The sequence below is a fragment of the Anomaloglossus baeobatrachus genome, chromosome 2 (assembly GCF_048569485.1).
Source record: "Anomaloglossus baeobatrachus isolate aAnoBae1 chromosome 2, aAnoBae1.hap1, whole genome shotgun sequence".
Classification (NCBI taxonomy): Eukaryota; Metazoa; Chordata; class Amphibia; order Anura; family Aromobatidae; genus Anomaloglossus; species Anomaloglossus baeobatrachus.
Genome location: NC_134354.1, coordinates 736,732,863 through 736,745,107, shown reverse-complemented (window position 1 = coordinate 736,745,107; position 12,245 = coordinate 736,732,863). Strand labels below are relative to the sequence as shown.

General features: G+C 49.1%; 1 protein-coding gene across 2 annotated transcripts in view; it reads right to left on the bottom strand.

Moving 5' to 3' along the window:
* Positions 1-12,245, bottom strand: part of SKA3 (spindle and kinetochore associated complex subunit 3) — a 58,678-nt gene that overhangs the window by 30,223 nt on the left and 16,210 nt on the right. For both annotated transcript variants that reach the window (XM_075334636.1, XM_075334637.1), the window contains exons 5-7: positions 11,548-11,932; positions 8,176-8,255; positions 4,918-5,044 (exon numbers count right to left, since the gene is read on the bottom strand). In XM_075334636.1, coding sequence (XP_075190751.1) covers positions 4,918-5,044; positions 8,176-8,255; positions 11,548-11,932 — 592 coding nt within the window. The remainder of the gene's footprint in view (positions 1-4,917; positions 5,045-8,175; positions 8,256-11,547; positions 11,933-12,245) is intronic.

Below are 12,245 nucleotides of genomic sequence, written 5' to 3'. Positions count from 1 at the left end.
TCCAAGGGCCGCCGGTAAGGCGGAATGATGTGAGACGCGCCCTGCATGAAGGTGCGGACCTGAGCCAGCCGGGCGAGACGCCGCTGGAACAGCACTGACAGAGCTGAGACTTGTCCCTTGAGAGAGTTGAGGGACAGTCCTAGCTGCAGACCGGACTGTAGAAAGGACAGAAGGGTCGGCAAGGAGAATGGCCAAGGAGGATGGCCGGAAGAGCGACACCAGGACAGGAAAATTTTCCAAGTCCTGTGATAGATCTTGGCGGAGGAAGACTTACGGGCCCGAGTCATAGTGGAGATGACTTCCGGAGGAATACCAGAAGCCGTCAAGATCCAGGACTCAAGAGCCACGCCGTGAATTTGAGAGCCGCAGAATTCAGGCGGAAAAATGAACCTTGTGAGAGAAGGTCTGGACGGTCCGGGAGATGCCACGGCACCTCTATGGACAGATGGAGCAGGTCTGGGTACCAAGCTCGCCTGGGCCAGTCTGGAGCAATGAGGATGACCCGACGGCCCTCCATTCTGATCTTGCGCAGGACTCTGGGCAAGAGAGCTAAAGGGGGAAACACGTAGGACAGACGAAAATGGGACCAGTCTTGAACCAAAGCGTCCGCGGCGAATGCCTGAGGATCGTGGGAGCGAGCCACGTAAACAGGAACCTTGTTGTTGTGACGGGATGCCATTAGGTCCACGTCCGGAGTGCCCCATTTGCGGCAGATTGACTGAAACACTGCCGGGTGCAGGGACCACTCGCCACTGTCCACGGTTTGACGGCTGAGATAATCTGCCTCCCAGTTTTCCACGCCTGGGATGTGTACTGCGGATATGGTGGACTTGGAGTCCTCCGCCCATTGAAGGATGCGTTGTACCTCCAACCTTGCCAGGCGGCTGCGTGTCCCGCCTTGGTGATTGATGTAGGCAACCGCTGTCGCGTTGTCTGACTGGACTCGGATGTGCCTGCCCGCCAACAGGTGGTGAAAAGCTAGGAGAGCTAGAAGCACGGCTCTGGTTTCCAGCACATTGATCGAAAGGGCTGACTCGGACGGAGTCCAAGTGCCCTGCGCTCTGTGGTGGAGACATACCGCTCCCCAGCCGGATAGACTGGCATCCGTGGTGAGGATCACCCAGGACGGGGCCAGGAAGGAGCGCCCCTGGGACAGAGAGAGGGGCCGAAGCCACCACTGAAGAGAGCTCCTGGTCTGTGGCGACAGAGCCACTAACCTGTGCAAGGAGGAAGGCCGCTTGTCCCAACAGCGGAGAATGTCCAGCTGCAGGGGACGCAGATGGAACTGGGCAAAGGGAACAGCCTCCATTGACGCCACCATTTGACCCAGCACCTGCATCAGGCGCCTGAGGGAATAACGGCGGGGCCTCAGCAGAGAGCGCACCGCCAGTTGGAGGGACTGCTGTTTGACTAAGGGCAACTTCACAAGTGCCGGCAAAGTCTCGAACTGCATCCCTAGGTACGTGAGACTCTGGGTCGGAGTCAGAGTGGATTTGGAAAGATTGACAAGCCACCCGAATTGGGCTAGAGTGGCGAGAGTGAGCGAGACACTCCGCTGACAGTCCGCGCTGGATGAAGCCTTGACTAGAAGGTCGTCCAGGTAAGGAATCACTGCCAACCCCTGTAGGTGCAGGACCGCAATCACTGCTGCCATGACCTTGGTGAATACCCGAGGAGCTGTGGCCAACCCGAAGGGGAGAGCCACGAATTGGAAATGATCTTCTCAGATTGCAAAACGTAGCCAACGCTGGTGTGAAACTGCAATTGGCACATGCAGATAGGCATCTCTGATGTCGATGGATGCCAGGAAATCCCCTTGGGTCATTGAAGCAATGACTAATCGCAGAGACTCCATGCGAAAGTGCCGCACCTGAACATGCTTGTTGAGAAGCTTGAGATCCAGGATGGGCCGGAAGGAACCGTCCTTTTTGGGGACTAGGAAGAGATTTGAGTAGAAACCTCTGAACCGTTCCCGGGCGGGAACCGGTACAATTACTCCGTTGGCCTGCAAGGATGCCACGGCCTGTGAGAAGGCGGCGGCCTTGGAGCAGGGGGGAGTTGAGAGAAAAAATCTGTTTGGCGGGCTGGAAGAGAATTCTATCCTGTAGCCGTGAGAGATGATATCCCTCACCCACTGATCGGAGACGTGTTGAAACCACGCGTCGCCAAAGTGGGAGAGCCTGCCACCGACTAAGGACGTTGCTGGCGCGGACAGATAGTCACGAGGAGGCTGCCTTAGCGGCAGCACCTCCTGCGGTCTTCTGTGGACGCGCTTTTGGGCGCCAGTTGGATTTCTGGTCCTTGGCTGAGTTAGTGGACGAGTCCGAGGGCTTAGAGGACGACCAGTTGGAGGAACGAAAGGAGCGAAACCTCGACTGATTCCTACCCTGGACAGGTTTCCTGGTTTTGGTTTGTGGCATGGAAGTACTCTTCCCGCCAGTAGCTTCCTTAATAATTTCATCCAGCTGTTCTCCGAACAGCCGGGACCCAGCAAAAGGGAGCCCAGCAAGGTACTTCTTTGAAGAAGCATCTGCCTTCCACTCTCGAAGCCACAAGATCCTGCGGATAGCGAGGGAATTAGCCGAAGCCACCGCAGTGCGGTGAGAAGCCTCCAGCATGGCAGACATGGCATAGGATGAAAAAGCTGAAGCTTGGGAAGTTAAGGCAACCATTTCGGGCATAGATTCCCTGGCGAGGGAATGCATCCCCTCTAGAGAAGCAGAGATGGCTTTGAGAGCCCACACTGCTGCAAAAGTCGGGGAGAACGAGGCCCCCGCAGCTTCATATACGGATTTGGCCAGAAGGTCAATCTGACGGTCAGTGGAATCCTTAAGGGAGGTGCCATCAGCCACCGACAACGGTCCGGGCTGAGAGTCTAGACACCGGGGGGTCTACCTTTGGGGAATGAGCCCACTCCTTGACCACCTCAGGTGGAAAGGGAAAGCGGTCATCAGAACCACGCTTTGGGAAGAGTTTGTCAGGACAGGCCCTGGGCTTGGTCACAGCGGCCTGAAAAATGGAGTGGTTAAAGAACACACTCTTTGCTCTCTTAGGCGAGGTAAACTGGTGCTTTTCTGCCAGAGAGGGTTGCTCCTCTGATACTGGCGGATTGAGATCCAGTACAGAATTAATGGAAGCAATCAAATCACTAAGATCTGAGTCACTTTCGGACAGATCAATGGGGTACATGGAGTTAACCTCCGAGCCCCCCGTAAAGGCATCCTCCTCATCCTGCGAGTCAGCTCCTGAATCAGAGCCGCGGGACGAGGAAGGAGAGGGAACCCTGCGTCTCTTAGGAGGATGGGGTCTGGGACCAGATGATGAATCCTCTGTGAGCTCCGGTCCTGAGAGACCCCTAGCAGCAGAGGCACCCTGTGAAGGGGGCTGATGCATGTTCAGCAAAGTCCTGGACAGAAGTCCCATGGACTCAGCAAAAGACTGTGAGATAGACATAGAAAAGGATTCTACCCAAGCCGGGGGATCAGCCACAGGAGCAGGAGCCGCCTGAGAGACCACTGGAGGTGAGACTCCAGGCTGTGGCACCGCCAGGTTAGAGCAGGCATCACAATGTGGATAGATGCTCGGTTCATGCAGCAGGAGCTTACATGCAGTGCATATTGAATAAAGCTTTGGAGCCTTGCTCCTCGTGTGAGACATGCTGCTGGAGTGGGGGCTCTGCAAGAGAATGAACCCCAGAAAGTATATACAGAGGTCCACAACCAGAGGTTGTGGCTTACCAGACCGCTGATGCGGTGTTGTGTGCCCTCCAGATCCCAAAGCCCGGACCTCCAAACACAGCACCCAGCAGGGATGCAGAGCGCAGACCAGCGTCTGAGTGAATCTGAGAAAATGGCCGCCGGAGCGAAGAGAGGGGGCGGGACTTTGCTCTGAAGAGCGGGATCTGGAGGGCCATAGAAACCTACAGGGGAGGAGACACGCACAGCAGTGGGGAGTGTCCCTCCCCTGTGCAGAACGGCCGCCGGGCGGAGCTGAGCCTATTTCTCTGCATGAGTGACATGCGAGGGCAGTGAAACAGAAACTAGGCCTCCGGCGAAGCCGGGGCCTAAATTTGAGCGGCGAAGCCAACGAGCAGGCACCATCGGCGCGGTTCTCGTGCGACAGCTAGAGAACCCGCCGGAAATGTAAAAAAAAAACAAAAAAAAAAAAAAAAACACAGCAAACACACTCTCCCCAAACAATAAAGCACAGGGACCCCCATACATAAACGTCTCAGGTACTTAGCTGCCGAGACGCAGGGCCAGGTCCCTGGGGATGAGTGCTCCGGTCCAGCAGGGTCCTGAAGGGCTGCGGATGGAGACCGGTCTCCTGCTAGACATGGAGACCGTGCTGGCTCCCACTTCAAGCCAGAGCCCATGAGAGATGGTGAAGGAGCGCGGCATGTAAGGCTCCAGCCTTGGAAATCAACCTTAACAACACCGCCGACACAGTGGGGTGAGAAGGGACATGCCGGGAGTCCAACATGGACCCGCTTTTCTTCAAACTCTTTCCAAAAATCAAACAAATCAGATGAGAATGCATGTGTGGATGTATGCCTCCTGACACAAAGCGATAAAACTGGCTGGGTCTGCTCACCAGGGGGTGTATAAGCTCAGAGGGAGGAGCTACACTTAAGTGTAGTACTTTGTGTGTCCTCCGGAGGCAGAAGCTAAACACCCATGGTCTGGGTCTCCCAAAGGAACGATAAAGAAATTCTAATGGTTTCAAAATGGCTGCAGCCAGTAATCTAAGTGATACATTGTTGGATTCAGAACCTCTTTGCCTTCATCATGCTGCTCTCAGATAAGGTAGCAAAAAAACAGCTGTCAGATGCCCTTTAACATCCTCTGTACCACACTTGCTTACATACTAGATAATATTCCTAGAATACATGTATACCGCTGTGTACCCTCCACTTACTCTGCTTTGCTTTCAAGGTGCTTTGTGTCACACTGTTCATCCAGTACATTGAGGCCTACTTTCTTAAGGACCTTCAGTCCTGGGGTGCAGAATACAGGTGGTAGTGGGGAGTCCACACATCTGAAATCTACAAATAAATGGGATGGTGAATTGCTGGATATTTCATCTAATAGCAGAGATCCCATGTGTGCCAAATACAAGAGCATCAGCTCTAGTTAAATTATTTTTAACTATAGTAGAGATGTTTTTTTAGGCTCATTGGACAACCCTTTAAAGGGATTATCCACTACTTGGACAACCCCTTTTTCAATTACTATATTTCCCCTCTGTGTAAAATAATAACAGGCTGTACTCCTATCTGGTGCCAGCATTGGGTGTCCCAGGGATTGCGTGACATTATTATGTCACGTGAGCTCTGCAGCCAGTCTGCGGACACGTGTCGCTTCACTTTCACCTCCTTCAGACATAACTAAAATCAAAAGTCAGGGAACAGCAACAGCCCTTATGTCCTACGAATGTCCGTTTCGTCCGAAGGATGTGAGAGTTAAGCGGCACATGTGCGGCCGGTGATTGGCTGCAGAGCTCATGTCACAATGTTACGTAAAACCTGGCGCCAACGTAGTTGAAATAGCGCCAGCACCGTATGTGAGCACAGACTGTGTATTATTTTTCAGTGGGGGAATGTAGTAATTGAGAAAGGGTTGTCTGAATAAAATAATGCATACTCAACTCCGGCTCCGTTCCTACAGCTTCTGTGCCACGTCTCCCAGTGCAACACTTATGTCATGTGAGCGCTGCTGCCAATCAGTGGTTACTAATGGGGTGCAATGCATGTCCAAGTTTCGTACGATGGAAATATAGCGCCCCTGAAGCTATCAGGGTGCTACAAGGTTCTGCATCTCCATCAGGATGCAGGGCCTACCCCTGTAGGGACCCAGAACCCCAGTGCCGGTAACACCAAGGACCCAGGTAATCCCAGTTTACCCAAACAAATCCCCCATATAATGGTACCTAGCTAGGGTGGGACCAATGGATGGCCTCCTAGAGGTGGAGCCACTCCAGTCCTCTAGTTGACCAGGTGAGAGAGGCAGACTGTGGAAAGTAGTCAGTCTAAGTCGAGTGAAGGTTGAGGGTGTGACAGAGGAGCCTCTTCACTCGGGTTAACGGTGATCTGGGACCCAGGAGAAGTGGTTGCCGGTGGAGTACTCCCGGAACTGCACACCGACGGGGTAAAGGTCCCTAGGACAGGAAAGAGCTTCAAGCCGACCTGTGAACACCTGCACAGCGAGGGGACCATCAAGGACCTTTATGACCCTAAAGAATCCAAAGACTCAGTAGCAAAGGGAGAACCGGGGACAGGACCAGAGACTCCAACCCCACAGGGTTCACGCTACCGTTAGGCGGACAGAGGTGGACAAACCACAGACCGGGGACCCCCAGTTGTTCTATACCACGGGGACCCACTTACCGGAGACAGGTGCAGGAGAAGAAGGTACCAGAGAACCAGACTGGCACTGGGCCGAAGGGGACATGGAGGCGAAACCAGCCGGCCTCAGGCAACCAGTTAACATCTCAGCCATGAGTAAACCAGTTGCACTGAATACCTGTGTGGACTCCCTTCTTCCGACACCCACCGCACCATACACCCTCTGGGGCAATACCCTACTTGCGGAGGGACTACCATACTAGCTGCAATACCATCAGCCCCAGTAGAGACATTCTGCAGCGGCGGCTCCCTACACTTAGCCGCAACACCGCAATTGGCGTCACGTATAAACTTTATTCACAAATCCAATGTAAATATCCCCATTACAAAAAGGGCCCATGGCACGGAACCGGGTAACAGCCACCATCGCAACATCCCCAGGACGTACACTGCCCGGAACAGAGTACCCCATATCCCTGGGTGCTACAGAAATGTAAGCGCTGCACCAGTCACGTGACATAAAAATAATATGGCAGGTGATGAGGGGGTTTTTTTTTTCTTTCCTTAGTTACTTTTCTGGGAGGACTACAGTATTTAAGAAGGCTTTGACCAAGTAGTAGTCAACTCCTTTAATAAGGTGACAAATCAGCTGGAAAAGTCTGACCAAGATCAATTAGTAATCTATAGAAAATTACTTATTCTTTAATGATTCTGATTACGGGCAGTGCACTTCATTCTCATGCGCCACTCACTGATCTCTTGCGCTTTCTTTTTCCACAGTTTTCACGAATACCACGTAATGGAACACACATGATCACAATTATGGGCGGCAATTTCAAATTAAACAGAGTATAAATGGGTCATCAACCACATTCCCCTATAGCACCCCCTGAGGAAAGGATCGCTGAAACACGTGTCGGGGCTTTGCGGTACACTTTGGAGCTTTTACAGATCACTTAAGGTATCATTTTCCTTGCAATTTAAAGAATTGTTAAAATCTTTTTACATAGGATCATTATACCATAACCTTATTTATATATGACATAGGATTTAGATACAATTTTGCACTGTGCACTTTGTCATATATTAGGGATTGACTTTTTAAGTGATCTTGGCATTATGCACTTTATTTTCCTAGTAAAACCGCTGCTATAATTTATGGGACATTTTTTCCTGCCTAATATTTATATGGATTTGTAAAATATTTATTTTAATTGTTGAATAAAAATAATAATTTTAATGATATTTGCACCATCATTCCCTTTATTTATTTAATTCTAACAAATTTTTTATCTGAAGGTATTTTTGATATATATATTGAAATTTAATGGTGATATTTATACGGAAATTTTGATTATTAGGTTCTAGCACATGTGCGGTCCAACAGGACCCAGACCAGATACATGTGGTTAAAGGGAATCTGTCACCAGGCTTTTGCTCCCCAATCTGAGAGCAGTATAATGTAGAGACAGAGACCCTGATTCCAGTGATGTGTCACTTACTGAGTTGCTTGCTGTCAATTTGATAAAATCAATGTTTTCTCTGCTGCAGATGTAGCAGTTATACAGAGCTCATGAATATGCTGGACTACCTGCAGCACACCAAGTAGTCCTGTAATGGTAAAATCACAGATTAATCAGCAGTAGATTACCACAACTACACTAAGCAGCCCGAAAAGTGATATCACTGGAATCAGGGTCTCTGCCCCTATGTTATGCTGCTCTCAGATTAGTTGGCAAAAACCTGGTGACAGATTCCCTTTAAAAGGGCATGGACAAGCTTTTTCATCATATGACTCTACGCCAAAAAGTATACGGCTTGTAGCCACTTACCGCTCTTGTAAGTCGGATGAGCCGGGGTGGCCAGCAGGTTTTTAATGTCCTTGGATGGTCCTTCTGGTTTCTCAGGACCACTGCAGAGAAATATAGGAGTAAGGCTACATGCGCACGCTGCTTTTTTTGCTGCTTTTTTGCAGCTTTTTTGGCTGCAGTTTTGTCAGCAGAACTTTCTGACATCTGACTTCCCAGCAAAGTCTATGAGAAGTCAGATTTGTCATGCGCACATTGCAGTTTGTCAGCGGTTTTTTTTGTCAAAAGTTTGTGACAAAAAAAAATGCAGCATGTTTAATCTTCCTGCGTTTTTGTCAACATTTGTCACCCATTGAAATCAATGAGGGCATAAAAAACGCAGGAAAAATGCATGCTAATCAAAAGTGGTGCATTTTACCTGCGTTTTTGGTACCAAAAACGCAGGTGATTTGTCAGGAAGTGAGGTAACAGGCAAGTGGTCCCGTCCCGTCCTCCATGTGTTCCCCGAAGTACCGCTGTCCCCAGGGGAGATGATGTGGAGGACGGGACTATCAGCAGCGGCGGCAGCGAGAGGGAAAAATCAATGTTTTCAGCTGCCAATGTCCATCCCCCTCTCGCTGCCGCCGCCGCCGCCGCTGATAGTCCCGTCCTCCACGTGTTCCCCGAAGTACCGCTGTTCCCAGCATGCTGCACGCACAGGGGAGATGATGTGGAGGACGGGACTATCAGCGGCGGCGGCAGCGAGAGGGAAAAATCAATGTTTTCAGCCGCCAATGTCCATCCCCCTCTTGCTGCCGCCGCTGATAGTCCCGTCCTCCACGTGTTCCCCGAAGTACCGCTGTCCCCGCACAGGGAAGATGATGGACCCCTCTCACTGCCACCGCCACCACTGAAAGTTCCGTCCTCCACGCTCCCATCAGCTCCACGCAGTAGCGCGATCAGCTGAGCTGTCACTGAGGTTACCCGCTGTCACTGGATTCAGCGGTGGCCGCGGGTAACCTCAGTGACAGCTCAGCTGATCGCGTGGCTGTCTTCAGTTGCTGTGTGGAGGTGACAGGAGCGGCAGTGTCTGCTGCTTCTCCGGTCACCTCCATGCAGCAGAGCTGGAAGCGACGCTGGACCATCCTGGATTACACCGGACATGGAGGGCTTTGTCAGGGTTAATAAATTGGTAATGAGGGAATGTGTTTGTGTTTTTTATTTCTAATAAAGGATTTTTCGTGTGTGTGTGTTTATTTACATTAATTTACAGATTAATCATGGAGGGTGTCTCGGGGAGACGCCTGACATGATTAATCTATGACTTATTGGCAGCTATGGGCTGCCAATAACTCCTTATTACCCCGATTTGCCAACGCACCAGGGCAAATCGGGAAGAGCCGGGTACAGTCCCAGAACAGCTGCATCTAATGGATGCGGCCATTCTGGGCGGCTGCTGACTGATATTGTTAGGCTGGGGGGCTCCCCATAACGTGGAGCTCCCCATCCTGAGAATACCAGCCTTCAGCCGTATGGCTTTATCTGGCTGGCATTAAAATTGGGGGGACCGCACGCCAGTTTTTTTTTTTTAATTATTTATTTATTTCTAATTTTTTTTTTTTTCAATTCAACAAGCTTAATGGGCTTGTTTGAACTGAAAAATACATGAAACAATTGTTGACAAAACTGCAGCCAAAAACGCACCAAAAAAGCAGCAAAAACGCACCAAAAAAGTACCTACATTTTTTGTGACATTTCCAGGCTCTCTCTGACAAGGTGCAGTTTTGGCTGCAGTTTGTGAACACGAAAAAGAAGCAGCGTGCGCATGTAGCCTAAGAACCGTATTTTAGGAGCATTTATGCAACATTGACTTACAAAAGGAAAAAAGGTCCAGAAATCTCGCAAATCATTTGTTCCGTGCGGATTTATATTGATCATATATTAGCATGGAGACAATATTGCGATAAATAATTATGAAATGACGCCTGTTCCGGAGAACCTCCTCCAATATTATGTCATAGACAGGAGGCATCTCCTACATGTAGATTAGGCGCCAATTCACACAAAGACAGCTGTTACTTCAACTTGTGGCTAATAAACAGTGAGGAAATACATGTGATATGCGCCTTGTATTGTTCATGATTATTGTACTTGTTTTTATTAGCTGTACCACTTTTCATATATAAAGCGCCATGGAATAAATAGAGATATAATAATAATAATAATAATAATAATAATAATAATAATAATAATAATAATAATAATAATAATAAATAATAAAATAATATTATTATTTTTTTTATAATAATAATAATAATAATAATCTGCTATTAGATTGTGTGAGTATGTATAAGCCTCTATAAAAAAAAAAAAAAAAAAAAAAAAAAAAACACTTCAAACACTTTAAAAGGGACCCCGACACCAGGTTTTTCCCCTATAAGCTGCGGCCACCACCAGTGATCTCTTCTATACAGCATTCTGGATTGCTGTATATAAGAGCCCAGGCCGCTCTGTATAACAGAAAAAACAGCTTTTATTATACTCACCAACGAGGCAGTCCAGTCTAATGGGCGTCGCTAGTCTTGATCCGGTGCCTCCGCTTTTCTCGCAATTGTCGTTCTCCTTCCTCTACATCTGACGTCATCCACACAGAGGCCTCCATTGTGCTCCTGCGCACTTCTCTCTGCCCTGCTGAGGGCACAGCAAAGTACTGTAGTGCGCATGCGCCGGCGGTGTTTGACCTTTCCCCGCACCTGCGCATTACAGTACTTTGTTCTGCCCACAGCTGGGCAAAGAAGTGCACAGGAGTGCAATGGAGGCTTCTGTGTGGATGATGTAGGACGCAGAGGAAGGAGGACAGTGATCACAAGAAGAAAGGAGGTGCGGGACTGAGACCTGAGACACCCATCAGACCAGACCGCATGTGAGTACAATAAAAGGTCTTTTTTTCTATTATACAGACTGGCCTGGGCTCTTGTATACAGTATTCTAGAAAGCTGTATATAAGGACTCACAGGTGGTGGGCGCAGCTAATAGGGGACAAATTAGGTGACTGGTTCCCTTTAAAATCCTGAATTGTGCAATTATTTTTCTATTCCTCTGGAAATATATTTATTGGCTATTGGGTGTTACCATTACTCTTGTGTATGATGTATTTGAATAGTAAACTTCCAGGAGGAACAACAGAGGCATTCCAGAGTGCACAGTTCTAATAGAAGGTGATCCGGTATGGTTATTTTATGTGATTTGCAGGTATCACTAGGACAGTCAGAGGCTGCCATGTGGTCTATGCAAAAATAGGAGAGGGTATTTGTATAAGGATCACAGTATATTCTAGGGAAGCGTAAATGGAAATCCAGAACGGACCTGGATATTGCCGTCCACGTGGGCCCATCTATAAGCCTTCCTGTCACATACCTTCCTTTCTTCTTGTTTATTAGCGCCATGGTGTAGTCATCGTTCAGGTTGGCGCTGTTGTCACTTATCCCAAAATGTTGGATTTGAGAGAAGTCTTCTTCCCTACATAAGGCGTACTTTGGCGTCTTGGCCACATTTATACAGCGGATATCTTGATATAAGGGTTTTGGCTTCTCTTCTGGTGCCTGCTCTTTAATCTGCGGTTTCCACACTACGGGAAGCTGGTAGTGAGACAGGCCGAAGTCGGAGAGCTGGGGGACTCGCAGTAAATCCCATGCTGCCGGCTTCTCCATGACCGGCGGCGGTGGAAGGCCTGGTGGATCCGCGCTCTGACAACCTTCCTCAACGCTCTTAGAGTTTACTTCTTCAGCGGAGTCATCATGTTCTGTAGAGCCATGAATAAAGTGGAAAAAATTGATTAAAGAACATCAGTAGAGGAGCGATGTGTAAGGATACTGATTATATAGATAAATGAATTCCGCAAGCCAAAAGTCAAAGTAAAGGGAGAAAGCCAAAAAAAGTCAGACGCAGCATCTGCAGAACATCAGCTAAGTGTGCAGGAGCCTCACGGTATGTGCAAACCGCGTCTTTTAGATGCCCGCAACATTTTTGAAGTGGAAGATGCTGAAATAAAAGTCTGAGATGCCAGCAATGCAGTGTTACCAGAGCCATAGCCGTACTGTACGGCCATATAATGT